Source organism: Mchenga conophoros, linkage group LG6, assembly GCF_057382185.1.
Source record: "Mchenga conophoros isolate Kocher_MC1m ecotype Shallow Benthic linkage group LG6, M_conophoros_male_GT1.1, whole genome shotgun sequence".
NCBI classification, from domain to species: Eukaryota; Metazoa; Chordata; class Actinopteri; order Cichliformes; family Cichlidae; genus Mchenga; species Mchenga conophoros.
In genome coordinates, this window is record NC_140531.1 from 36,438,747 (window position 1) to 36,466,232 (window position 27,486).

At 39.5% G+C, this 27,486-nt stretch overlaps 2 protein-coding genes across 3 annotated transcripts; both read right to left on the reverse strand.

The window, feature by feature from the left end:
* Window positions 1-403: 403 nt before the first annotated feature.
* On the reverse strand, window positions 404-11,767 carry htra3a (HtrA serine peptidase 3a). Of its 2 annotated transcripts, none has more exons than XM_085277855.1 (10): window positions 11,148-11,767; window positions 5,506-5,611; window positions 4,856-5,078; window positions 4,249-4,443; window positions 4,078-4,110; window positions 2,386-2,503; window positions 2,216-2,263; window positions 1,885-1,942; window positions 1,364-1,459; window positions 404-1,113 (listed from the first exon to the last, which is right to left on the reverse strand). In XM_085277855.1, the coding sequence occupies exons 1-10, from the start codon at window positions 11,572-11,574 to the stop codon at window positions 945-947; spliced, it is 1,473 nt and encodes a 490-aa protein (XP_085133981.1). In that variant the 5' UTR covers window positions 11,575-11,767; the 3' UTR covers window positions 404-944. The 2 variants fall into 2 exon arrangements, with proteins under 2 accessions (XP_085133981.1, XP_085133980.1); XM_085277854.1 differs by having other exon boundaries at window positions 4,249-4,446.
* A 2,528-nt stretch (window positions 11,768-14,295) lies between these two features.
* Window positions 14,296-27,389, reverse strand: pi4k2b (phosphatidylinositol 4-kinase type 2 beta). Its single transcript, XM_085277857.1, has 11 exons — window positions 26,857-27,389; window positions 22,267-22,418; window positions 21,682-21,762; window positions 21,379-21,498; window positions 21,054-21,185; window positions 20,019-20,172; window positions 19,696-19,763; window positions 18,445-18,547; window positions 17,348-17,481; window positions 17,187-17,246; window positions 14,296-15,646 (listed from the first exon to the last, which is right to left on the reverse strand). Exons 1-11 carry the CDS (start codon window positions 27,209-27,211, stop codon window positions 15,473-15,475), a joined length of 1,533 nt encoding a protein of 510 aa, XP_085133983.1. The 5' UTR covers window positions 27,212-27,389; the 3' UTR covers window positions 14,296-15,472.
* Between the last annotated feature and the right edge of the window lie 97 nt (window positions 27,390-27,486).

Below are 27,486 nucleotides of genomic sequence, written 5' to 3' on the forward strand. Positions count from 1 at the left end.
CCGGCTGAAATGGTAGTTATTTGTTCACAGCAGGAGTCACTTATTAGCTACATTTCCTCCCTGTTTTTCCTGTTTGTGAGCCCACTTTCCTTTTTGTTCTTCCAGTTTGTCTTTGCTTCCTTGGCCTCTGCTTGTTCCAGCCAACAGTAACCAGACAGAGTCTATGTTTAAATAAACAGGAAGGGTTTTCTGTCTGGGCTCAGTTTATGATGTGTGGACTTACAGGGAGTTCAAGTGGGTTACAAGGTCATTTCTGAGGTCATTTCAGCATGGAGGAAGGCTTTTAGAATGATAAATAAACCAAAACAACACTATTCAAAAGTATAAGCATATATGTAGTATGTGCAAAATGTCAAGCTACTGAAAGATATTTTTCTGCCATCTTGATTTAATTTGGCTTTTGTATAAGTACTTTCAGGCTACTTCAGGGTGTGCAACTTTAAGATTCAGGTTATGTTATGACTGAAGATTTTTCATTTCCAAAACAGGAAAGAATACAACCAGCTGTTCCCTGTAACAGGATTTTACTCATAGTGCCTGTGTTCCGTATGTGGAGGTGCTGACTTAGGTTTGTTTAAATTAGGAGAAAGTCTTTCCAAGAGAGAGGATGGAGGAGGGATGAGAAGACATAAACAAAGGAATGGAAGCTGCCTTCTGGAAAGCAGCTGCTGAACAGACTAGACAGAAAAACACACAACTGCACAGATCCTTCTTCTAAGCTTTTATTCTAAAGCGCCTTAAATATACAGTGCAATGGATTCTACTGAGCTGTATTTTGAAGTCTGTGTTAAACTACAGTATTTCAAACTCTACCAAAGCATACATCATCAGGCTAGTTGGGAAAGGAACTGCTCTTTTCCGTTCTCTTGTTTTAATAAGAAATCAGTACTGGACATATTGAGTCCTGCCTCTTCACAACTAAAAGATATCAATTCTCCCAGTTTTCAATGTACCAAAAGCTGTGGGTGGATATTGAAGAGTAAGTCATCGTTCCCTCTGCGAATCTCAAGTAGGAGTGGCTGGTCGCTCTGCAACACCTCATGGATGTCTTCAGTGGTCCTGACTGGCTTTGCATTCAACTTCACTATAACGTCACCTTCCCTAATCCCTCCTCTAAGACATGGAAAAGAAAAGAAGCTTGAGTCAACCGTTTACTACAAGTGTGCCAGAAAGAGAAAAAGAAGATTCAGACTTATAATGACATCATTGTCCATAAATCTGCAATCACTTTCTGGAAGTATGAAACAGGGTGATATCATTTGAAATGTGTGTGTGTGTGTGTGTGTGTGTGTGTGTGTGTGTGTGTGTGTGTGTGTGTGTGTGTGTGTGTGTGTGTACTTTTTGCAGGTGTGTGTGAGCATACTTTTCTGCTGGAGTGTTAGGTATGACCTGCCGCACCAAAACTCCACTACTGATGTCGGGGAAGTCTGGGTTATGAAGTCGCAACTCTTCTACAAGACTGTGGCACACGTAGGACACAATATTAATGCTATTAACACATTTTTACACATTATCATTTCAATTATGTAAAAAAAGGAAGTGCATCACATAAAACTAATTCCCTTTTCGGACATACTCAGACATGCAAACATTTGATTTTCTATGAAACAGCTCCTGCTGACAAATCAAAGGTAAAGTTGTTTGGCTACAGACAAAGTAGACAAGCAGCAATACCAGCTCCTGAAGCCAACTTATGTTTCCCATAGAATAACACAGAATTTGTCGGTTTGTTTGTTAAATGATTTATTCACAAAACAAATGTTGCTCTTAGTATTATTTGGGTATGCCACCTTTATCTGTAGTAGGAAGTGTATTAAAGAACATTAGTGCAAAATTTATTTTCTCCTTACAGTCTAATATGTGTGTGACTTTGTAACAACTTACGCTTTGGTGATGGTGACCATCCAGATGCCTAAAAAATGTCTCTTAACTAGGGACGCGTCTGAAAGCACAACAATATAACCATAATTTAAACACAGCCTCATGCAAAGGCTAAGTTGGGCTGACGGGGAAAGATGAGCTGAGGAGACAGTTAATAACTATTTTATTAAACACATATTAAAATATAAATGTAGCCATTAAAATTATAGTCCAAATCCTGAGGATTTCATTTGTTATTAAAGATCTATTAACTTTTAGTCTACACTCTTAACTGCATGTTTTGCCATATATGTAAATAGTTATAATATTTGCACAAAAACGTCTTGTCTCTCACCTGCATCAGACTGTGGTTTGTCCATTTTTCTTTTCTGCTGTCTCTTTTCTGTCACAACAAAAACCAGTCAGAGTAGTAGGTAATGAAAATTAGAGACATATACTGGGGGGAAATAGTCATTTAAAGATATTTTAGATAATAAGATGATAAACTTCACAAAAAAAAGTCACCATCTTTCTTGTGTTTAATCTGTGACTCTGAGAGAAAGCGGCTGATGCGGTCTGCCGGTATAGCGAAGGAAATTCCTGCTGTCACTTTAAGAGTGTTGATTCCAATCACCTCACCATCCTGAAGGAAACACAAACACATGTTGAAAGACAAACACAACATGATGGCTGCCAAAAAGGACTTGATGCTGACATAAATATCAGCCAGTAAGAACTGAGAAAAATATGTCAAGATTTCCAGAAAAAAAAACTGCATCAGTTGGTATGTAGAGCCGAGCATGTGGCACAACTACAGTTGCTATGATATATTGATAAAAACACAATGCATGTGCCTTTTTAAACGTGCACTCGTTTATGGCGTTATAAATGTGTCATTACACAGAACACTTTAAAGCATGTGACGCATGATGTGTCACGATTGTGTCCCAGTGTTACTGCAGTCAATAAAAATAAACTGCACGTTTCTACTTTGAGCTTTTTTATAATTAATATTAGTAGAACTCCAGAATTGGAGTAACAGCTATAGCCGTTAATCACTGGCCACAAGAAAATATGCTTGAACAAATCTGTAAATCAATTTTGAGCCATTTTGAGTTCATAGTTCATGGGACACAAGAGGGTTTATAAAACAAGCAAAGACTGTATCATATCGCAGGTTTTTGTGCTTTGGTTCTGCATTCTGGTTTCTTAGTATTTTTGAGTCTTAGTCATGTTTTATTTTTCTAATGTTTGAAGTTTAGATTTTTTTTTCAACCATATATATTTAATATGTGTAATATACTGAATTATATTTATGAAATAGAGCCGTTTCTATTTATTAGTGCTCGTTTGCTATATTTTTCAGCCTTGCAATACACTGTATTATTTCACTAGTTTAGATAGTTACTCTTTTTGTTATTTTGGAGCAACTGTGACCACATAATTTTCTTAGGGATTAGTAAAGTGTTTTGATTCTGATTTTGTGTTTGTTGAACATCTGGATTTCCTGTTTTCATTTCTTGTTCTCGTAGAGCGTGAGTTTTATTTTTTTATGATATCTTGTGTTTTGATATTAGCAAGAGTTTCCATGTGTGTTCGTTTGTTAATTGTTAGTGTTTTACTTTGAAGGTTTGCTTTCTTTTGTGTCTTGCGTCAGTTTTGCTTCCTGTGCTCCTCTCCCTACTGTTTTCATCAATAATAATTTTTCCGTAATTATAATCCTGTCGTCCCTTTTTACTGTTGATCTTTGGAATTTCCTGTGTGTGCTCCTCCACTTCCCTTTCATGCTGTCCAGTTTATTTTCTTTGGAATTAACCTGGTTCTTTGTTCTTCTTTCTAGATTCTTTGGGTTTTCGTGACTCTTAACTTTGTGCTTCTTGGAGTACTGTTCAGCTGGTAAAGCTCACATTTTGTTTGCATTCTGTGCCTTGTTATGCACACATCTACAAAGCTATTTGTGACAGTTAATAGTTTCTTTAAATGTGCTGCAATACATACAACAAAATCAGGTATAATGTCTGTAGTGTATATCACACTTAAGCTCCCTCTGTGCTTTGGCGAATAATACGTTTGTGATATTCAGGCTCATATGACAATTTGGTGACTCATAACTGTTTATGCTGCGTTGGTGAAAACTCCGTTCTTTGTTTGAGGCCAAACTGAAAACACTCCAAAATCAAATGGATCATCTACTGTACCTTAGAGAACACCACTTACCAAGTTAACAAGAGGTCCTCCCGAATTGCCGTACTTGACACAAGTATGGAAGATATAAAATAGAAACAAGCACAACAGTAATTCTTACACATATGGGAATATTAAAAGACAATTATGTAGTTCAATAATGCAATCAATGTGTATAGATGGAGATATTTAAAAATGTTTCACGTTAATAATAGCATCAGTTTGGATGTAGTCCATGTCTGAGTCCTTTATGCCCAGCTCTTTGCCATCTCTTTGTGTAGTGCTGACGATGCCGGTGGTGACAGTGTTCTGCAGGGCGAAAGGGCTGCCAATGGCAACCACAAACTCTCCTGGCCTCAGATCAGCCGAACTGCCCAGAGACAGCACGCGAAGTTTCTTCTGCTACAACAAGCACAAAAAAAACCCACTCAAAAAATACCAGCACACAGGCGAAAACGCGAGTATGTCAGAGCAACACAGATGAAAAGAAGAAAAGACATTTAGAGGAAGAGGAATAGTTGAAAGCTTACAAAACTCTCCAGGTATTTCAGACAGGGGTGTGAGATTACACACATCAGCGCTCTGTCTGTGACTCACGGAGCTAGTGTTTATGAAAGTCTTATTAATGTCTAGCAGAAAACTGTCAGATGTTGACAAAGAAATGTGTCAGGATGTGGGCTGTGTGGTTTATGTGGGCTCATTTAAGATTTATGGATGTAAAAAAAATCTAAAGATTCATGTGTTTATATTTGAAAAGGAGAAGAGGGTAGAGAAGCTTATGATGATAGCATGTCAGGGCTTGTGCCCTTACCTGTGGATTGACCTTGATTGTAGCAATGTCTGCCTTCCTGTCTATGTCTTTCACCACGGCTTCATATGCATCTCCGTCGTGGAGCTGAACACGCAGCTGTGGCCTGCCTGTCACCAAGGCAGCTGTGGTTACCACATGAGCGTTGGTCACAATCACACCTGAGTGGGACACGATGAACCCAGAGCCACTGGAGAGCCGCATGTGGCGACCTAAAAGAGGATGCCTGGAAACAGAGGGTAAATGAAAAATTATTAAAGCGAACATGATTAATAATAACAATAATAATTAAAATGTGCTTTTCTTGCATATATTTCACATTCTGGTTGCCCTATATAGAAGTCATTTTGGCAGCTTGGAGAGTTTTATGCCTTAATGTGATGTGCTTTGGACTAAATTGTATGCTTAATTTTATGCATGATTTGAATTTTATTTTAATTTTAAGCTTAAATTTGAATGTAATTTTATGCTACTTATAATAGCAGGCAAACAGCACTTGATTGGGCCCAATATCCCTAAAACAGCCTGTTGAGGAAACAGGTTGCACTCGTTTTTTCTTACTTGAGATCAAAGCAGACAAATCAAGCCATTATGCTATAAAACAATATAAATAAGCAATTTTTGTTATTTTTATACACATACACAATCCAAACCTTAAGAACAGCTCAATGTGGACGACAGCAGGGGCTATTTTCTCCACGACATCAGCAATGAAGTTGAACTTGTATCGAGGGCTGCTGAGACGAATCAGGGTACGACCTATACTGACAAGAAAACCCCACCAAAACATTAATACAGACAGCAATCAATCTATCTATAGCTACAGTTAGGTCCATAAATATTTGGACAGAGTCAACTTTTGAAACAACTCACACTTTCAGCTTTAATTTAGTGGGTTGAACAAAAAAGATGCATAAAAATGTGAGAAACTAAAGCATTTTTGTAACACAATCCCTTCATCCCAGGGGACTCAAAAGTAATTGGACAAATTAAATTACTGAAAATAAAATGTTAATTTCCCATACTTGGTTGAAAACCCTTTGCTAGCAATGACAGCCTGAAGTCTTGAACTCATGGACATCACCAGATGCTGGGTTTCCTCCTTTTTAATGCTCTGCCAGGCCTTCACTGCAGCAGCTTTCAGTTACTGTTGTGGACCTTTCTGTCCACAGTTTAATCGTGAACAAGTGAAATGCATGCTCAGTTGGGTTAAGATCAGGTGACTGATTTGGCAACACAAGGATATTGCACTTCTTTGCTTTAATAAACTCCTGGTTTGCTTTGGCTGTATGTTTTGGTTCATTGTTTATTTTTATTATGAAACACCGGCCAATCAATGTGACTCAGTTTAGCTGGATTTGAGCAGATACATCTTCAATAAACATTAGTGTCCCTGTCCGCCACTGGCAGCCATGCACGCTCAAGCCATCACACTGCCTCCGCCATGTTTTACAGATGATGTGGTTTGCGTCGCCATACTTTTTTCTTGCCATCTTTCTGGTAGAGGTTGATCTTGGTTTCATCTGTTGAAAGACTGTTCTTCCAGACCTTTGCTGGCTTTTTTAGAATTTTTTTTTTTTTTTAGCTTGTCCAACCTTTTTATTCTTGAGGTTTATGATTACAACTTCCTCCTGGAGAGTCTTGCTCACTCGGCTGGCTGTTGTGAAGGGGTTTCTCTTCACCATGAAAATGATTCTGCGATCATCCACCACTGCTGTCTTCTCTGGACATCCAGGTCTTTTTGCATTGCTGAGTTCAGCAGTGTAGGTTTTGCCACTTCTAATATTGTAGCAATTTCTCTGATGTTTTTTTTTCTGTTTTCACAGCTTACAGATGGCTTGTCTCACCTGCATGGAGCGCTCCTTTGATTGCATGTTGTCTGTTCAAAGAAAAATCTTCCCAATGCAGGCAGCACACCTCAAATCAATTCCAGGACTTTTATCTGCTTAACTAATAATGACATAATGAAGGAATTGCCCACACCTTCCTTTGAATCAATTTTCCAATTACTTTTGGTCCCGTTAAAAAGAGGGTGGCACAGAGGTGGGACCAAGTCATTGTTTTGCAAGTCTCAAGTAAGTCTCAAGTCTTTATCCTCAAGTCTCAAGTCAAGTCTCAAGTAATGTCAGGCAAGTCAGAGTCGAGTCTCAAGTCACTGGTGTAAAAGTCCGAGTCAAGTCACAAGTCTGAAACTTTGAATTTCAAGTCCTTTCGAGTCTTTAAAAAAAACAAACGAAAAAATAATGTTGCAGTTATGCTAAATGTAAATATTAGACCATGTAATTTTTTAATCTGTGTTTTTCTCAACACATGACAAAATAGTGAACTTAGAAAATATACACAAATTGTGAAATTGCACCTCTTTAAAATGCAGCTCAATTAAACCTAGCTCCAAGAATAATTTTCACCGACAGTTCTGAGATAAGCTGCATGTTATTCTTGGATGCGGTTGTAGGACCAGCTTTAAAATCGCATGACAAAAATATCATACACATTAAAAAAAACTGTATCACCAACGTAGCCTGGACAACATTTGCTAGTTAGATGAAGTCAGCTATCTCATCTTAGCATATTTATATGCATATTTATAATCATACGGTTCTTGGAGTGAGTGCATACACTCATGAAGTTTAGTAACTTCCGGTCACTGCAACAAGCCCAGGTACAGTTTACCGACGGATGGATACAGGACCTTGAAATGCACCGTGTAGAACGAAAGACCATCGTACGTATCATAAGTTTACCAGTCTCACAAATCGTCGTCATAAATACACATTCGTTAACCGTTTATTAATAGGACCTTTGAGCTCAACGGTAATTAATTAGTAGTGGAAATAATTTCTGGTACCCATCACAGAAATGTAGCAGTGACAATAATACTGTATGCTGTAATCGTACTGGGCAATTAGTGATACAAAAAACCTGTTTTATCCTGTGAATAAAAGTATATGTTTTTGTCAATGTACCATAATAACAGAAGTGAAACGCAATATTGTGTCAGGACAATTCACTATTTATGCACAATAAACAAAGGAGCATAGCGCGACAATTTCTGTTCAGTGCCAGACTTGCTTGTAACCTATATCACCAATTATGTTATGAAAATGACGTATTAACTACTAAAAAACACTGACCTTCGTGTAAATGCTTGGAGCAGACTAACCTGTGAGCTGGAGTGTTCTGGGACGTTATATTTGGTCTTTGAATGGCTGCAATCCAGACCATCCGTCGCGTCTTTGTTACTTCGGAAACATGGCTCGAACAATTTCTCTTCAACGACGTAATCCGATAACAACCGATCTCTTTACCCGTCGGCTTCCCGTGGCTGTCATGCGACCGGCTATTGCAGTTAATAATACAACGGCTTCTTGCCATTTTTGTGTTTCTTTTTATCGCTGTGTGACTGATTTCAATTGAAAGCCTGCGTGCGCTAGTACCGCTTGCCACGAGTTCCCAGAATCCTTTGCGGTTCTACCCGTGAATGACCTCACATTTTCAATCTCTATATAATATGCATGTTAAATTTTATATTTGGGGTAAAATATCAAGTCTTTTCAAGTAAACCGGTTCAAGTCCAATTCAAGTCCCAAGTCATTGGTGTAAAAGTCCAAGTCAAGTCACAAGTCTTACAACATTTTTTCAAGTCAAGTCTAAAGTCATAAAATTAATGACTCGAGTCTGACTCGAGTCCAAGTCATGTGACTCGAGTCCACACCTCTGGGGTGGCATATGTTAAGGAGCCGAAACTCCTAAAACCCTCATCCAACCTGAATGTGATATCCTCAAATGAAAGCTGAGAGCCTACACATTATGTCCATTATATAACTATAATTGGAATATGTTTCAGTAAACAAAAAATAAAAAACCAACCTTGCCTCAGTGCCCCTAATCTAGATATTTTATACACACGTATGCGCACACGAATGCGCACACGTATGCGCACACAAATATGCGTACACAAATATGCGTACACAAATATGAGTACACAAATATGTGTACACAAATATGTGTACACAAATATACACATATACACATATATGTGTATATATACCCATATATAGGGGAGACCGGGGATAGTTGTAACATTTTTGACATTTCTGTCTGTAAATTGAAGCTCTTTTAAGGTAGTGGATTCAAAATGTAATGCAAAGTATTTACATGTCTCTGCTATTAAATAGTGCAGCTATTTTCTCTGCAGCACAATTACCCATTGCATGGTATGGTCTCAAACACAAAGAGTGAAATGTTACAGTTAACCCCATAGTCTGGGTTAGTTAGCAACACAGAGCACCTGTATAAAAAAGCCCAAAGCCGACTGTACTTCCTCAGGAGGCTGAGGTCTTTTAACATCTGCAGGAAGCTCCTGAGGATGTTTTACCAGTCGGTGGTTGCTGGAGTACTTTTCTATGCTGTGGTGTGCTGGGGGAGCAGCACAGCAAAGAAGGACTCATCCAGGCTGGAGAAACTGATCAGGAGGGCTAGCTCTGTGGTCGGCATGAAGCTGGACACTCTGGTGACAGTGGCAGAGAAAAGGACACTAAAGAAACTGATGGACATTATGGACAATGCTGGGCATCCTCTGCACACGGCCATTAACAACCAGAAGAGTCTGTTCAGTGACAGGTTGCTTCTCCCAAAGACAAGAACTAACAGACTTAAAAACTCCTTTGTCCCACACGCCATCAGACTGTTTAACTCCTCTCTGGAGGGGAGAGGGAGGGGAAACAGGAGGACAAAGGAGGGGGGAACAACTAAGCTGTAGTGCCTCTTCACCTCACTGTGCAATACTTTTGTAAATAGTCAACAGTGCAATAGACCTCAATACTTGAAATGTGCAATTCACTTGTATTTTTATTTTTTATTCCTATTTATTCTATTTATCCCCTTCGTATATTTTATTTATATTGTCTCTGTATTTATATGTGTGTGTGTGTGTGTGTGTGTGTGTGTGTGTGTGTGTGTGTGTGTGTGTGTATATATATATATATATATATATATATATATATATATATATATATATATATAATATTCTGTAACTCTGTAACTTCTGTCGGTGCTGTGCTTTTTTTGGAAATCGAATTTCCCAGAGGAACCCACCCGAGGGATTAATAAAGTTCTATCTAATCTAATCTAATCTAATCTAATCTAGTTGTAACATATCCTGGGGTAAAATGTAACACAATGAAATAAGGGTACTGACAAAATATTAACATGTAATCTTTGTTTATTCAACACATGAATGCACTTAGAGCCATTTATATAGCTGTGTGTGTGTGTGACAGAATGCAGAAATCTAGCTTTTGAACATATTCCAGCCCCCCAAAAAAGACAAGTTATGGAATTTTCTGCAACTGAATATTTCATTAATTTTGGTTGGTCTTCCTTGAGTTTGGCCTCATTGGCTCAGTGGGCATTATAGCCTACAACTCTTGCACCAATTTTGAACATAACAATGAAGCTGAAAAAATGTAGTTGTTCACCAGCATCGCAATTCCATTACTTTTTACCATGGCTTACCATGGCTTTGCAAACCACACTTCAGAAAGATGAGGAAATCTGTTTCTTGCACCCATCCTGACTTATTTCCACTACCAGTACTTCCTACTGGTCCATCTCTGACACAGTGGTCTGCATAATGTATGTGCGGGAACACAAACAGTGGAGGAATTGTGTTGCCAATGGCATTAACCGCATATACAAAAGCGACCAGTGAACCTCTCTCTGCTGATGTCGTTGCCCCAACTTGTTTAATATAAGTTAAAGTAATAGTGCGGTAAGTTGTAACATCTGCATTATTGTTACAACTAACCCAGACTGTTGCTGTTACAACTGACCCAGACTCCTATAGCCATGAACTAGCTAACATTACAGCCAACGGCTAAAACACTAGCACTAAAGACTTACACAGAATATATCCCCATAGACATACAAATAACATAATTTAAGTTTGATGAGTTTAACTGCAAAGCAGATAATGCTATTAAACATTGAAATAAAGTAGAAAAACTTACTTTTTGGTATACAAATTACTTTTTTTCATGTTAAATTGTCTGTGTTTGACAAAATGTGCTGATTTTTCACATGTGATAGCAGAACTGAATTGGGCATGCACAGGATGAGTCACATCATTTGAAACTTAGCCCTGATTGGAGAAATTGGAAGTGTTACAACTGACCCACGTTACAACTATCCCCGGTCTCCCCTACATACATATACACATATATACCAAATCCGGGGAAAAAAACTATTCTACCCTGTACATTCTAGGTTTGTGGCGACCTTAAAGCAACCCTACCTGCTCCTAAAGGCGAACAGGGTCCTTTGTGCGCTTGGCTGACCGCGGGTCTCCCCTTGAGTAGAGTTTTCCGACTGGCTGCTCTCATCTTACACACATTTCCATACGTTTTCCCGTCGCTCCCACACACTTCATGGTCCATCTTACACCGACAGACCCCTTTGGAGCCTCGCCGCTTCCCCGCAGCGAATAACTTGCACTCCAATCCATCCCCGCAGGGCAGGTCGTCTTTGCGGCCGCAGGGGTCTCCTTCACGCGGGGAACACACCAGGCAGCAGTTACATCTGTCCGGAACGTAGCCACCGGGACAGCTGGGGCTCGGGCAAGAGCTCACATCGCACCGGGAGGTGCACTTGTCAGAGCGAACGGCTTCGGTGATTTCGTGCGCAAAGAAAAACGCAGCCACAAATATAAAGAGCTGCATCATGTCAATAGTGCCAGAAAGCTTAAATAAATATGATATAGATATATATATGCCCTCACAAAATCATATTAAATTACTACATTGAAAACATTGGGGTTGCTTCTTTAAGAACTAAAAAGTAATCTAAGTACAATCTCCCGTGGCTCTTCTGGCTAAAAAAGACTACAAGCCAAGCCGTCTATGTCTGCATATTTTTACAGCCTTGTGACTTTAGTCGTTCTCAAAAGTGGTGTAAACTCATCGCCTTGAAGTGCACTTCCGACGGCAGGCAACTAAAATAAAACAGATACTGCGCGCCATCTAGTGGAAACAAAAGCTCATAACAGACATAACTGCAGGGAAGCTTGTACACGTCAGAAATTTACATACACTCATCATGGGCATGAATGTCCTGGTAGTTTGGGCTTCTGATTCCTTTGAAACGGTCTTTATCTTCAAAAAACCAAGAACTGGGTGCACTTTATTTTTTTTAATTTTGCATTTTCTCCAGTTCTTGCAAAGTCACAAAGTGTAGATACAGGCTCAGATATAGACGTACATTTATTTAAATATTTTAATAAGCAGTGCTGAAGGTTCTACATTATACTTTTACTTGACAAATGAAAGTCCTGTTAAATTTTCATTAGTGTTCATGATTGATTACTTGGTTGTTTTTCCTTTGCCAGTACTCACTGGATTGAGCAATACTTCGAACAACAGGAAAGCCCAAGAAATTCAGTGACAATTTAAGAAGCGGAATTGTAGATTTACACAACTTAGGAAGGTCTTTCAGGGCCATTACGAAAAAACTGCAGATTACAAAACCATTAGCTCAAGTTACTGTATCTATGTATGAGTTAGTGAGACGTGTCACCGCATTGCCAGGATCTGGAAGAAGATCCAAACTGTCATCCTGGGATGAGAATAAACTGGTTAGGATGTTCTGGAACAGCCCAGGAACCGTCAAGGTTAAAGCGTGAACTGGAAACTGTTGAAACTCCAACATCACTGTCCACAGTAAAGCAAGTTTTACATCCCCATGGACTGAGAGACTGCCAACCCAGAAAAAAAAAGCCCCTGCTTCAAAATCGACACGTCATCACTGATATTTTCACTTTCCCACCACAGGCATGAGCCTAATGCCTTCTAGAGGAAAGTTTTATGTTCAGATGAAACAAAGATTGGGCTGTTTGGTCACTATGACAAGAGGCATGTTTGTAGGGGTAAAGGTGGGGCTTACAAACCTAAGACACTGTACCAACCCTCAAACATGATGGTGGCAGCATCATGTTCCGGGGGGAATTCTTCAAATTCTTCAGCTTCACCTCAAATCAACACTTAGAGAAATCCAACTTGGACAGAGTTGAGTGTTCCAGCAGAAAAATAACCCTGAACAGACATCAAACTAGTTTTAGAATGGATAAAACAGGTGAACATCAAGCTTCTGGGATGGCCCTCCCAAAGCTTCAACTTAAAGCCAATTGAAAATGTATGGATTATGCTTAAACACCAAGTCTATTCCAGGAAACCGACCAAATATCCAGCCAAAATTATGTCAGAAGTTTGTTGATTGCAACCAAGAGCGACTTGCTAAGGAACATTTAACCAAATATTAGTGGGTTGTGTGTATATATTTGACCCAGTATGGATCAGATAAAAATAAAAAATAAACTCAAACTTGACTTTTGAAGTCAGTAAAGGTGTATGCTGTACAATCATTCCACAGTGGATAAAGAGCCGTTTAAAAAAGCCCCAAATTACCAGGACATGCATGCCCATGAAGAGTGTATGTAAACCTTTGACCACAGCTATATATACACACAAGCAGAGTACAGAATCATACGTTTGGTTATTATAGTGTTTTAAAAGACCTGGTACTCTATTTTAGAAGACTGCCTATTTTTTTTGTGGTGACTTGAACCCATTAACCTGAGGTTATAAAGAAAACTTTCCACATGAGGGCACTGTTGTGCAAGGCTCCGTGTCACACTACTGCTAAGATGACGAGACATCCTGGTAGTATTGCAACAGCTCTTTTCACATTTTATTTCCTCTCCAGATGTGTGTCGCTTCTTAGCGAGAATGTGTGGTGACCTTATTCAGCTGTGCTTCACATCTACCACCACCTTGGTGTATATTGGTTTGAAAACCTCTGCTATACAAAGAACACACGCCACAATTTCAAGGCACACCTGTAGGAAATATTCTGTTTCTTGTTTGAATGACATCACTGACATTCTCGATTGGTCAGATGAACCCGGGCACCTTTTTGTTTTTTTGCTTTACAAAAGGCCCCATTAGCTTGTAATCTTAAACCGCTCCCTTTGTCACTTTCACACTATTAAACATTTTCCATGGCTCTGGTTTAGATCTTGTACCTTTGCAATCGGCAAAGTTTCTCTCAGAAAACCTTTAATTGCTGATAACCTTTTTAATAATTTCTCAAGCTAAAAATTCACTGATTTCAATATTTCGCGTGTGAAGATCTGTTGTTTTTGTTTTCATCCTTATTACCTGGATATCTTTGGGCTTTAGCAGGTTGGGTGGGAATTACTGTTGACATCTTTAATCTTAAAGTCAATAGGCATTAATCAGGTGCATGAGAACTGTCATCCTGCAGATAGAGCTCTGCTGAACATACCTTTGTCACTGCTGAACTCCAGCTTGGTGCACTTCATTCTTTATGCCTTCAAATTAGCCTTTTCCTATAAACTAGAACATGTACTAGTGACAACTACAAAATACTTGATTTTGCCAAATTTTATTGTTTTTTTTAATCTGTTAAATATACAACTTATCCCATATAGTTGCAGAGTTGGAATAAAAACTTCAAGATGCATACATAAGAAAACAGAATGGCATCAAGCAAGTCTCCTCAATTTAGTTTTTCCTCTTCACAGAGTACAATATAAAAAGCAAGGAGAGTTGCGACCCCCCCATGCCAGAAGATTCAAGAGAAAGCTGCTTACCAGCAATTAAATACAAGTCAAACAACAAATACATTCATAGTAATGAGAAGTCTATTTCTTACAGAATTCTCTTGTACTGAAATGTTTAGGAGCAAAATTCTGTGTATAAACGGTAAACAGATTACATTCAAGCGAAGTGTTTATTCGCAGTCCTCCACTTCCTACAAATTCAAGTTTCAACAATTTTCTTGTCTTGAAGCTCTTCAATATTCCTTCAACAAAGACTTTGGCAGCACTGAGAATTGAAGACACTGTCTTTGTTTAACACGTGGTTTTAAAGCTGGGTAAAGTGTGTTTTGGCCCAGCTGGGTGGAACTGGTCAAACACTTCCAGCAGTGTAAGTGCACATCTATATTTCACTAAGTAATCCTATAAGGCAAAGCAAATATTTTGGACTTTATCCCAGATGAGGAATAATGTCGACCAAGAGAAACTTCTTTAAGATTCCCAAACACTACCAGGACCACTGTGCTGTTAGCTTGTGGTATTTAGGTGCTTGCTCTTTGGCCATCAACGCACTATATTATCGAGAGACCTTCAGTAGGTAGCTTGAGTGGTTTGAAAAAAAAAGAAAAAAAAAAACCAACTTTCAGCTTCCTAACAATAAACAAAGCCCACCTCTGTGAAAAAGCTGATTATCTAATCAAGTTGCCATATAGTAACCACAAACAGCCCCAAGGTCTCTCTAGGAGACGGCGGTATGCTAATCTCTCCAGCTCCCACGGTTCCCTGCACTCTCCTCAAATGAGGAATTGGCCTCAAGTCAATTTCCTCACAAAATATTTCTCATCTTATTTTCCATCATCACCGTATCCTTCTTCACTTCCTTCCTGCCGAGGACAAATATGAACAGTTTCCAGTGTAAGCTTCTCTCTCACTTTCTTTACGTCAGGAGTGATGTGTGGACAAAAAGCAGATGCTTCTCCTCTGCTCCCCTCGTCATCCTTCTCTGACTACCAGGAGGAAAAGAATGGCCGCTTGCAGTGGAAGGTTTGTGTAAACGCATTCCCCAAAGTGACCACACGACCTTGGCCACCTGAGCGGCTGCGCTCCACTACCACCCGAGGCATCTGAACCAGTTGGAGGGGGCTCTTCCCGTCCTTCAACGCCTGGGTCAGGTTCAACACCTGGGAAAAGACGGTGCATTAGTTGTGCAAAAGCAACTCGAAGTTTTTAGAGAATATGCAAACAACTTATTGGAAATATGAAACAGTCTGTGCTTACATATTATGCATGTGACATGGCTTTGATAAAGGACAGTAATACATAAAAACTGCAGTTATTATTAGCTACTTTCTCCACAGCCAGGTCATTTTAATATCTGACAAAAGTTAAATAATTAACTAAAAGTTAAAATAAATAAATAAATTACAAAACAACTGCACTACAGGACAAAGTCTTGAGCCATCCCTCATTTTGTTATATTTTGCTTGGAAAATGGGAAATAAGTGCAGTGATCAGTGAAATGTGCAAACATGTGTGGAAATAGCACATGAAGCAAACACAGAAATGGTGAAATTCTGACAAGCTTGCAAATTTAGTACAAGCACCTTTATTCTTCAAAACAGGCTCTATTTTAGTAGTTTTCAGGAATAATTCTCCAGGCTTCTTAACATTGAAGCTCTAATCTGGACGTTACCTGATTTTCATCCATTTGTTTCCTGCCTCTGTCTCACACTACTTCAATAATATTGAGGTCCAGGCTCTGAGGATACCAATCCATAACTGATAGCATTCTATTATGCGTTTTCTACCCAGGTGTGCTTTCACTGCACTGGCAGTGTGTTTGAGGTCAATGTAATGCTGCAAATAAGCTACTGCCAATCAAGGCGCTTTCCAGATGGTACTGCACAGTACTTTTCTGCGTTTATAATTCCATCAATTCTGACAAGATCCCCCACACCACTGACGGAAATTCAGCACCAAACTATGACAGAGCCTCTACCACATTTAACAGATGCTGCACACATTCACTGCTGTACCTCTCTACTGATGTCCTCCATAACACTCCAACGACACTGACTAGAACTTAAAATGTTAAATTTACATTCAAAATTCACAAGACCCGTTGTTCACAACAGGTTGTTGTACAAAAGTCCAGTTCTTGTGTAACTTGGCATAACTCTGCCTTTTCACCCTCTTTCCCTTCTTTAAGAAGGGCATCTTTACAACAGTAGATGGATCAATTGACGGGTCAGATGTTTATCTCAGGTCCTTGGGTCCTGTGTTATGCCTTTGTTGGATTTATTCATTTTTCTTAAGGACATGACTTTAAGCACTTTAAACCATATTAAAGAATTCCAATAGGGAAGGAGAACAAAAATACAAAGAATTGAGAATGACTCAAATCCTGCACAGTATTGTTCACTAATATAACATGTTTTTATTATTAACTGCTTGCTGAGAGAAGAATAGAAAGACTGAAAGGTGAGACAGGACAGTGGCTGCAGATGCAAAATTAGGGTAAAATGTGTGGTGAAGACGTTACAGAGCATACAAAGTGACAGAAAGTAGGCCATGAGAGGAGAAAGGAGAACAAGGTAGGATATAAAAGGAACAGGCAGAAAAAAATAAAATAGAGGACAGAACAGTACAAAGTTAAAAAAAAATGACTAGAGGAACATTAAAGTACTCATTAAAAATAAAAAATAAATTACAAAAGCTCACCTGTCCTCTCATGACGGACATCTGTCTCTCAAACATGGTTTTGTCAAAGCCTTTATCTGTCTGAAAACAGAAAACGACTGATATTAGCTGATATCCTGCAATTAAGAATTCAAAAATCTAGAAACAGATTAAAAAGGAAAGCTTATGAGAACATCTCATACCTTGAACATCTCATAGAGGTCCTCACAGAGATCCTGAACAAAGTTCATGTCAGAGAGGCGGGACAGCACAAGGTCTCTGGTCTCCTGGGAGAAGGGTACCTTGGCCTGAGGAAGCCATGCCCAGTGGAATGGATCTGTTAGGGGGACAACACAAATGTTTCCGTCTGTATAGCCTTTCACTGTCACTGAACCTATAACTATCATTGTATTTGATAATAAGGCCACATGTAGGATTGTTTAGTGGCCTAATTTTTCTTTACAGTTTATTTTTTTTTATTGTAAAAAATTCTTTAATTCTTGCCAGAACACAGATGACAAGATTCTACCATAAGAAGAAAAGGACTGAAATCATCCAATAGCAATGAGATTATCAGAAAATTAAAGGAACTGTCTGTGGCAGTGTCCAAAGGTAAAAATCATACCATCACATCTACAACTTACTAATTGCAACACTTTATCAAGTTCACAGATTAGTACAATTTTACAAGCTCTTACGTTAGTTTTACATCTGGAAAAAGCCAAGCTAGTAAATTCCTCCTATTTACAACCTTGGTACTAAGATAAGCTAATTGTATTGTCTAATCTGGACAGCGGGTCTAAAAGTAGTATACATCTCAAAAAGTATGCAAATAAATCCCCTTTCAGACATGCAGTCCCCTCCAGTAATTTCATGGTATCTCAATGTTTTGTCTTCAAGTACAATGAAACTTGTGGTGCAATATAAATGCATTTGTGCATCACTCAGTACACAGCACAAGTCTAAACTGCATGCAGTCACAGTGCCTGGTTCTGATTTGTAATGAGAGTAAGACTTTTAGCTGTGACACATTTTGCAAGAGAGATCTCCTAAAGCCCACGTGAACAAAGAGCCGGGTCAACCATCAATCACTGTGGCACAGAAAGATACTTTAAACACTCAAATAAAAGTGCCTTTTCACTTTGTGTTTTTCAGAAGGTTATGTTGACAATACCCTTTCCTACAAGTGCAATGAGTCTTTTTAATGAGTCTTTACATGAAATCGCACATGTAAAGGGGCCCTCTCATTACTGTCACTGACAGAGATGGTGAGCAAAAGTGAAATAAGTGATAAACATACAGGCTCTCCATTCATCCGGGTGTTTAAAGGGGAAGGCCAGGCCGTTGTCAATTGCTGCAATCTTGATGCAGGAGTCCTGAATGTTCTCTGTCCATTCTGCATCCTGCAGCATGAGGGAGAAAAAGATTAAAGACCTCGAATTCATTAAGTGAGTAAATTATTAATGACTGATGACCAAGTTGGTTATTGATTGAGGGGTGATTACTGCCACACATAAATGACAACTTTTGTCATTTATCGGCAAATCAAAAATAATGATTGATGATAGGTAACAAAGACGTACATCAAGTTTGTTCCATGCATTTGTGAGTCTAGTTTGCACATACACAGAAGCAAAACCAACATAAGGTGTGTTCTGGTTTAAAAATATATAAGTGTTCATGTCTGTGAAGGTTCTCAGTCATCCAGGTCATCGTAGTCAAAGGAACTTGCAAAAGAAAAGCGTCTGGACTTCTTTAAGTTGCTTGAAGACGTTTCACCTCTCATCCGAGAAGCTTCTTCAGTTCTAAGGTCAAATGGTGGAGAGAAAATGGGTGTGGGTCCCAGTCAGCCAGAGTTTCGGGTGTGTTCATTGTGAAACATGGCCCCACCTTATCATGCGAATTCCTGAGATCAGATGGCCCAGGATGTGAGTGGGCGTTAAGGCGTCTGGGAAGGGATCTCAAAACTGGATTATAGATGGCAGACAGTTGGTGTCGTAAACCACCGCCTCTGTTCAAAGATGGTCACTCACAGTGGACATAGATGGCTTCTTTCACTCCTCTTTCAAACCATCTGTCCTCTCTGTCCAAAATGTGAACATCGGCATCCTCGAAAGAGTGTCCTTTATCCTTAAGATGCAGATGGACTGCTGAGTCTTGTCCTGTGGAGGTGGCTCTTCTGTGTTGTGATAAGATGGGGCCAGGTTTCACAATGAACTCACCCGAAACTCTGGCTGATTGGGACCCACACCCATTTTCACACCTTGGCTCAGGCGATTAGAGGATCATCAGGGGGTCCTTTTGTCCCTCTGTGGGGGGTTACTCCCACTAGGTTTATATCTGGGACTCTCCACCATTTGACCTTAGAACTGAGGAAGCTTCTCGGATGAGAGGTGAAATGTCTTCAAGCAACTTAAAGAAGTCCAGACGCTTTTCTTTTGCAAGCTCCTTTGACTATAAGTGTTCATGTGTTTCAACAGAGTTAAGCGAGGTGAATGCGTGCTTGGTGAACAGTCTGAACACACCTCTGTCATGTGGTAAATTACCTCACCTTTTGTTCTTCTCCCTCTCCTTCTCCTGGTGTCTCGTACTTGATCAACCAGTTGTCATTCCCTCGATCTAACAAGGAAAACAAACATAAACAAGTTTTGATACGCAGAAATGAGAGGGAAGACAGAGCGATGTCAAAGATAGCAAACAGCTGTTGTGCGCAAGCATATACTAACTTAAAATAAATATGAAGATCAAAGGAATTTTTATCATAACCAGTGTATAACTAAATCGAAATAAAGCTGCCAACACTGTAATGAGACTACAATGACTGATCACTTCAATTTAAACCATTTATCGAAATGTTAACACGTGCACGCCTACCTGTGTTTCTGATAACATAGTCCAGCACCACCAGCCGCTCAAACTGCGACTGCAGCTGCTTCCTGATATTCTCTGGCAGTGGTTCTGCCTCAAAGCGTCGCAGCCAGTAGTCGGCTTCACGATAACCCTCCACAAACAGCTGAAATGAGCCCACCTGGTAACACACAGAGGCGCATATGGCATGAATGCAACTAACATACCCATTAAAACAAAACACTGTATAGCAATGTTCACTGCTCTGAGAACAGTATGTAGACAGTTTAAATGGAAATGATGTGGTGTGCAGTGATATTACAAGTGAAGCTGTAATGTCGAAAGGCTGAAATGTCAGCTGTGCCTGACAGTTGAAAATATGCAGTCAGTTTCCTCATATTTACTTCCTCGAAGACACTTCAGCTATGTTTTCACATCATCTTAACATCCACATATCTTTAGATCACCCACAAGACTGTCTCACGTAATAAACAGCCAGGAATGAAATACCTGTTATACATGTTTTTGATTAAAAGACAAAACTGATATACGATTACAGTTCACAATACAAGAGATAAATATATCCAGTAAGTATTACAGCTCCTGAAAAAGAACATGGCTTAAAGCAGAAACAACATTTATGGTTCTGATGGCCTTTTATCTAAACACATTGTTCTTCTTCAACACAAAAATAGTGTGGCATGATTCCTTTTACCGTTCTCTACCATCAGTGGCTATTCTCAGCCCTCCACTCACTGATGCAACAACTCTTGTATGTTATAGAGAAGCAGTCAGTGTACATATGAATAGAACAAATCTGACAAAGAACCTATTAACAAATATTGAAACAAGAAGATTAGAATTTGTTTTAACCAGTATGAGTATAGGTTTTCCTGCATGTGGCTGTGTTTTTGCACAAATACAAAGAGAAAGCAAGGAAGCAAGAGGAGGAAACGACACAGGAATGAACAAGAGAAAGGTCAAGATTCCAAGCTCCTCATGAATTGCTTATAGTAAACAAATGGTGACGTTAGACTGTGACGGTTTAAAAGTCTTTGGTACCTTGGGTGGGAGGCCCACTCTGTGGAAGCGTCGCCCCACTTTGGGGACTTTCTCTAGGGCGTACTTCTTCCCCCTGGACTTTGCTCTGTCTATGGCGTTGTAGTGGAATGTCTCACTGGCCAAATACACCACCTGATAAAATTTAGATAACACTGGTTTACTTTGAAACTGTGACCACTGCTGAACAGAAAGAAGAGCACAGAGACCCTAATCAAATCCAGATTAATTCAAGTGTTTACTTATACTGGGTTTTGGAGATTACATGTTATTAATTCAAAAACTCTACAGAGAAAAAAAAAAAAAAAAAAAAAAAAAAAGCACACACCTTGGTTTTTGGCACCACACCAAGACAGAGTTTGGTGTCAACCAGTGAAGCAGCAGCCTCTGACAGATAACCCTGGTTAGGTAACAAGCACCCTCGGCCAAAACAACATGGACAGCAAAGCTAACAACAGAGACAGACATGGGGGAAGTTTTACAGATGAGGTGTTAATATTACCCTACTTTTTTTTTTTTTTTTTTTTAATCTTACTCACTGTGTGCAGCCATTAAAGTAAAATGAATGACAATATATATCTTAATAACTTTTCAGATGTTTAAAAAAGGTGATACATGTGACAGAAAGTACCTTGTGAAAGTATTTGGTCCATTTTGGATTCAGATGACCATAAGGTTCCTCTGACTTTGGTTTAAAAACACCAATGATTTTCTGTAAATAAAAAACAAAACAGAGTGATACATTTGTTTTTTTTCTAAACTTGCAATCTGACATACAGCCCAGGTCAGAAAACAGAAAGAGTGAGAACTAATTTTACCACGCATATTAGTGTTGCTTCAAGCTCCTTACAAACACAATTAAAAAGCCAAAGACTAATAGTGTAACTATAAGCAACAAATGTAAAGCGTGAGGAATGCGTCTGACATCTTGGGCTCACCATCTTCCCAGTAATTACCTGTAGATGCCAGTGATCTGCTGTTATCAGCTGAACCATTGCTTTTTGAATAATTAAACAAGAATCATAATCCTGTGGATTTCCATATTCCTTCTTCCTAATTTACAAACTCTTATGATTAAAGCAATTAATGTTTTGAAAAAAGAAAAGATAAATGTTTGGAAATGTTGCTAAGCTACTGATTTATATTCTTCCTCCAAGTTTAGCCCATGAACCTTCCTTCGCTTGTCATGAATCTGTGTCATTTGTACCAAACGTACCCCTTTTGGGTCTTTGACAAAGTAACTCCCACTTGAGCCCTGGGAAATCCTCTCTGGAAAGACGCCACTCTCAATGGCTTGCTCTGCCCTTTGGATAATATCGGCAAACTCGGGGTCGTCAGGGAAATGGTTGAAATCTCCACTGTTGGTACCTAGAAGGGGAATAACTCAAGATTACTTTGATTTATTTTTACATTGTATACAACCAGAACTTGCTACAATTAAACAAATGTATTTTCTTAAGAACTAGAACAATAAGATTGCATTTACACTTACATGTCCATTGCAAAATATGGCATTAAGTAAACATCAAGAGGTTTCTCTGCATGGGTGTTATGTTTTGGTGTTTAGGACCATCAGATACCTTTGAAATGATCATGAATGAGTTATTTACATTATACATGCTGAAAAATCAGTGGTAAAAAATAATAATTGCAATCTCTCTCACAGAGACTACTGTAAACTGTCCGTTACCTCACCCATCTCACCTCCTGATTATTCTGTTCTAGGCAGTGGGAAACTGGAAGTGTTCCCATTGCACACTGTGCAAAGGGTGGGATAAAACAGGTGGCCAAGTCTATCACAGGAATCACCCACAAAGGAATACACAAACACACATTTAAGAGGAATTCCAAATCGCATGCCCATATTTTGACTGTGTGTACACTATCACAGAGAATTTACCAACTAAACTTAAAAAAAAATTGGTCTAAACCAGTGATTCCGCCACTTGTTAAAATCTGGCATTTTCTACTGCCTTGCAGATCAAACGTCATTCTCTTGAAATCACTGCTCTCTGGTGAATAGTGCCAATTATTATTTTGATAAAGGTCCAAACACATGACATGGCAGATCATAAGTTCTCCTCCTTGCACAGGGCAGAACGATCAGCTGACAGAGACCCATGCTCTGTATCAGTCGCACTAAAGTCACAGTGGGATGCAAGGAGAGATAAAGTCACAGACATGTGGTAGGTGCTATAAAAACAGGGACAGGACAGTCAACATGCCAAGGGTGACCGATAAGGAGTAACAAAGATAGCTTCAAAGCTAGTTTAACTGTAGGGCCCAAGAGAACCTAATTAACACGAGGAAGAAAAGAAAGAGTGATAAGCAAACGTTACATAATTAATCTGGATTGTTTAAAACAGTGAATACTTGTCAAACCTAGTCTGACCTAGTATGGCCCAATTACTCCTGAACAAATACATGAAAAGTACCCAGAATCATATGTTAAAAGTCAAACTCAATTTAACTTAACGGGGAGGTTCAGAAGCAAGCACGGTGGCACGGTGGTTAGCACTGTTGCCGCACAGCAAGAAGGTCCTGAGTTCAATTCCAACATCAGGCCGGGGTCTTTCTGTGTTTGCGTGGGTTCTCTCCGGGTACTCCGGCTTCCTCCCACCATCCAAAGACATACAGCTTGAGAGGATAGGTTAATTGGAAAATCCAAATTGCCATTAGGTGTGAATGTGCGAGTGAATGTGAGTGCGAATGGTTGTCTGTCCCTGTGTGTTGGCCCTGCGACAGACTGGCGACCTGTCCAGGGTGTACCCCGCCTCTCGCCCTATGACAGCTGGGATAGGCTCCACCGCCCCCCGCGACCCTGAAAAGGATAAGCGAATGGATGGATGGGGAGGTTCAGAAAGTAAAGTGACTAACCAAGACCTCCTCATTACAGCACAGTACTCGCACCCTGCAGCCAATTATCTGTTAATGTTCCGGTAGCATACTATGCATTACTTTGATGCGTCAAAGGTATTTTGGTGATACAGTGGGGAGCTATCCAACATTAAGATGAAGACAATGTTGGATAATTCCTCCCACCCACTCCATGACATGCTGGTCAGTCACAGGAGCACGTTCAGTTAGAGACTGAGATTACCAAAAAGCATTACTAATAAAGTATTCTGATTAGGTAGGTGTTTATCATGTTGTGGCTGTAAGATAACTCAATAATTCAATAATAAGAAGAATTTAGACAGACTGATCTTTTCCTTGTATCTTCTCAATAAATGCTGCAAAGTTTCACTCTGCGTTTATATACCACTCTGCGGGTCATCGGATTCTTGGGGTTTTCTCCGCATTACTGTAGTCTTTACCTTGCAAAATAAAACAACTTGAGACAACTGTTGTTGTGATTTGGTGCTATATAACTAAAACTGAATTATTTGAAACAGAGGTTTAAGCTAGGCTGCACCTGTGTTTCATGCTCCATTTGGTACCTGCAAAGCAAACATCCTACTTTAAAAAGAATTTAAACTGTGCTGCAAATATTAAGCAATTTTATTGGGTAAATACTCCCATAAATTTCTGATCATGCTGTACGTGCACAATCTCTGAAGGCTAAGCTCTGAGTGGTTTTTGTGGATGTGGACCACACTGGGACAAGATGTCTGGCCATAAAGGTAACTCTGATCTCTGGAAAAGCTGTCCAAAAGTAATGACTTAAAAATAGCTCCATTTTGACTTTAGTATAAAAATCTTAACATAGTTTTAGATTGTGCTCTAAAACAGTAAATCTCTGATTTACTGTAAGGAGTTTGTAATCCAGTTCTGTGTGATGCAATATTTTATCTTCATTTAATTCCCAACAACAGGTCAAAGTGTGCTCAATCTATCATCTTGTATGATGACAGATCTACGCTTCCTGTGCGCAACCCTGGTGCTTATAGTCTGTGATAAGATCACTGTGGTGTATTGCTGCAGATGGCAGTAATGGGCCTTGTATGTCTTCCACTTCCCATTAGCTTCAACCTGTAGAAAGCCAAAGTAATAGTATATGCGCATATAGTACTTCCTTTCTCTCAATTTCCGTCTTCATCATCTTCAAACACTGTACTGGACTACAAAGTGTGTCTGCTAGCACAGGGGCATTATGCATATTTAATATCAGCCTCTCAGATGTCCTGGTCAACTAATGGGGCACACACAGCAGGAGTGTACCTCACTTATAACTTCAGAGACCTCCAATAGACATGCAGAGCACAAAGTGTGTGACATGGCACAACACTGGACTGTGAAAAGTGTTCTATAACTATATATTTAAGTTACAGCAAGCGCATAAAATTGATACAATTTGTCTTAAACGCTAAAACTGTTTCCCTCGAGTTTTGACAGTTACATGATAAAATGCTTCAACTTACTCAAGTTTATCAAAATGAACTTTACATAAAGACTATAACTATAAATAAACCCTGCGTGCTGTTTCTAGGCTCTTTGGACTGGTGACAAAGAAGGCAGCAAAAGATGGCATACGTGATGAAAAATAGAATACATTTATGGACGCATGCAAATTTTTACCAATTACTTTGTTAAAAAAAAAAAAAGCACTATTGCTATTTGGTTAATATTTCCCATGACACGTAAAGCAGAATTTAAGAGCTACAATTCACAATTAATTTACATGATATTTTTAAATGGCACAAAGTGCAAGAGAAACGGCTCTTAGTCAGTATTCTAACAATAATCTGTAAAACAGTTTTGTAATTTTAGAGGAGAAGATTATTGTTCTACAAAGGCCACAAGTAATGGGATGCCAACACTTGCCATTTAAGGCTCAGACTCTACCTGTGGCCTAGATTTCTGGCCATAATAGGACATGGATCTGAACAATAGATCTCTGTTGGGAGAGGCTGAATAACAGAAATGAATACAAATGCTCAGAATTTGTTTTGCAGAGGGAAAAAAGGAAAAAACAAAAGGTGGGCGGTATGAGGGGGAGTGTTGTTAAATCCAGTGAGCATTTAAGTCAGATTATGCCGCTTCCATAGCGACTAGGTCACCTTTTTCTTGGTCTTTCCCTGCATCCCCCATCCCCCACCCCCCTTCTCATCATCCAAAACAAATCTGACAGAAACTTTAGTTGTTCCTGCTGGACAATCTAGTTCACAGCATAGCCTCAAATAATTTTATCACAACAAACATCTTACAACAGACCAGAATTTTCAAAAACCTCCTAGCTTGAGGAACAAAGATAATTTGGATGAAGGAGGCAATGATGTCAACCAGGTGGGCAAGAGTTCAATGGATGAGGCAGACTTATTTATTATCCTGGAAGTATTATAAACTGTTTGTTTGTTGTTGTTGTTTTAAAAACTTTTTTGTCATCATATTTGTAGCCTTGATTCTGTCTTGATTGTCAGACTAAAATATGGGTGATGACAAATTGAGCAGAAAATACAGACACGATACAGACTGCACACCAAGCCTTCAGTTCACCAAGTGCTGTGGAGAAACCGGGTACTTTTTTATGTAATGTGACACCAAGTTTGTGCTTTTTTAAAATTCTAATAATAACCAAAGTGTTGGTTCTCCAACAGCCTCAACAGACCTTAAGAGAGACCCAAACATTAAAAAGCCGCGTGAAATGCTCACTTCAGAGAGCTTACATAACATATCTATTTGACCACGTTGCATTACCTGTTATCACAACCGTAATCAGCCTGAGTAGGCAGAATTTTTCCAGAGCCATATGCATCAAATAACAAAATGTCAGAAAAGACATAACCCCTATGAGTATCTGAGTGTGGCTGTCTATTTATTAGTTTCATATACAACCATTTCAAAGGCCGTGATTTGAAACACTTACCCGGGGAGGCTAAAGCATCTTTATCCGAAGACGAGCTGTGCCTGTACCGCCTGCTTCGCTTTTCTTTTACACCTCTCGGAGACGACGAGCTTCCTGCTAAGCACGGTAACAGCAGCGCCTCTTCGCCGGAGCCCTCTGTCTCTAGTTCGGTCAACACGCTTTCACAAGAGTCCGAAATACGTATGGCACCACCGGGGTTCGCCCCAGTTGTCAGACCTATCCGGTTCCTGTCAAATAACACCTTTGGAGGGTCTATGGAGTGAAAGTTAGACTCCAGCACTGGCACCGCTCTTTCCCCCGTGTCCAGCACTGGCTCGCCGGTCTCTGTCTCTGTCAGGTCGCATTCTGACATCATTCTGACTCAGGCCCTAATACATACAGTTAAATATATATCGTATTGACTCAACTTCGTTTCGAGCTGTCAGCTTTTCATTGTAAGAACACGGCATGTATCCAAATCAAACAGCTACTGCTTTCACTGAACGATATGTCCACATAATCCACGGAGACCGTCTCCTCTGCTTCCTAGTTAGCTAGATGCGCATGCGCCACACAAAACGACGCTGCTGGCTATGAGTTGCCTTCAAGTACAGCTTGGAAAAGCCGAAGAAATTCAAAGACGTGAGCGAG

Coding starts and splice junctions, on each gene's coding strand:
- pi4k2b (XM_085277857.1), bottom strand. CDS start 27,211: ATGATGTCAGAATGCGACCTGACAGAGACAGAGACCGGCGAGCCAGTG. Junction 22,419..26,856: donor AGATGCTTTAGCCTCCCCGG/GTAAGTGTTTCA, acceptor TTCCCCTTCTAG/GTACCAACAGTGGAGATTTC. Junction 15,647..17,186: donor TGTCCGTCATGAGAGGACAG/GTGAGCTTTTGT, acceptor GTCTTTTCCCAG/GTGTTGAACCTGACCCAGGC.
- htra3a (XM_085277854.1), bottom strand. CDS start 11,574: ATGATGCAGCTCTTTATATTTGTGGCTGCGTTTTTCTTTGCGCACGAA. Junction 4,111..4,248: donor AAACTGATGCTATTATTAAC/GTGAAACATTTT, acceptor ACTTGTGTCAAG/TACGGCAATTCGGGAGGACC. Junction 1,114..1,363: donor CCTAACACTCCAGCAGAAAA/GTATGCTCACAC, acceptor TCCATGTCTTAG/AGGAGGGATTAGGGAAGGTG.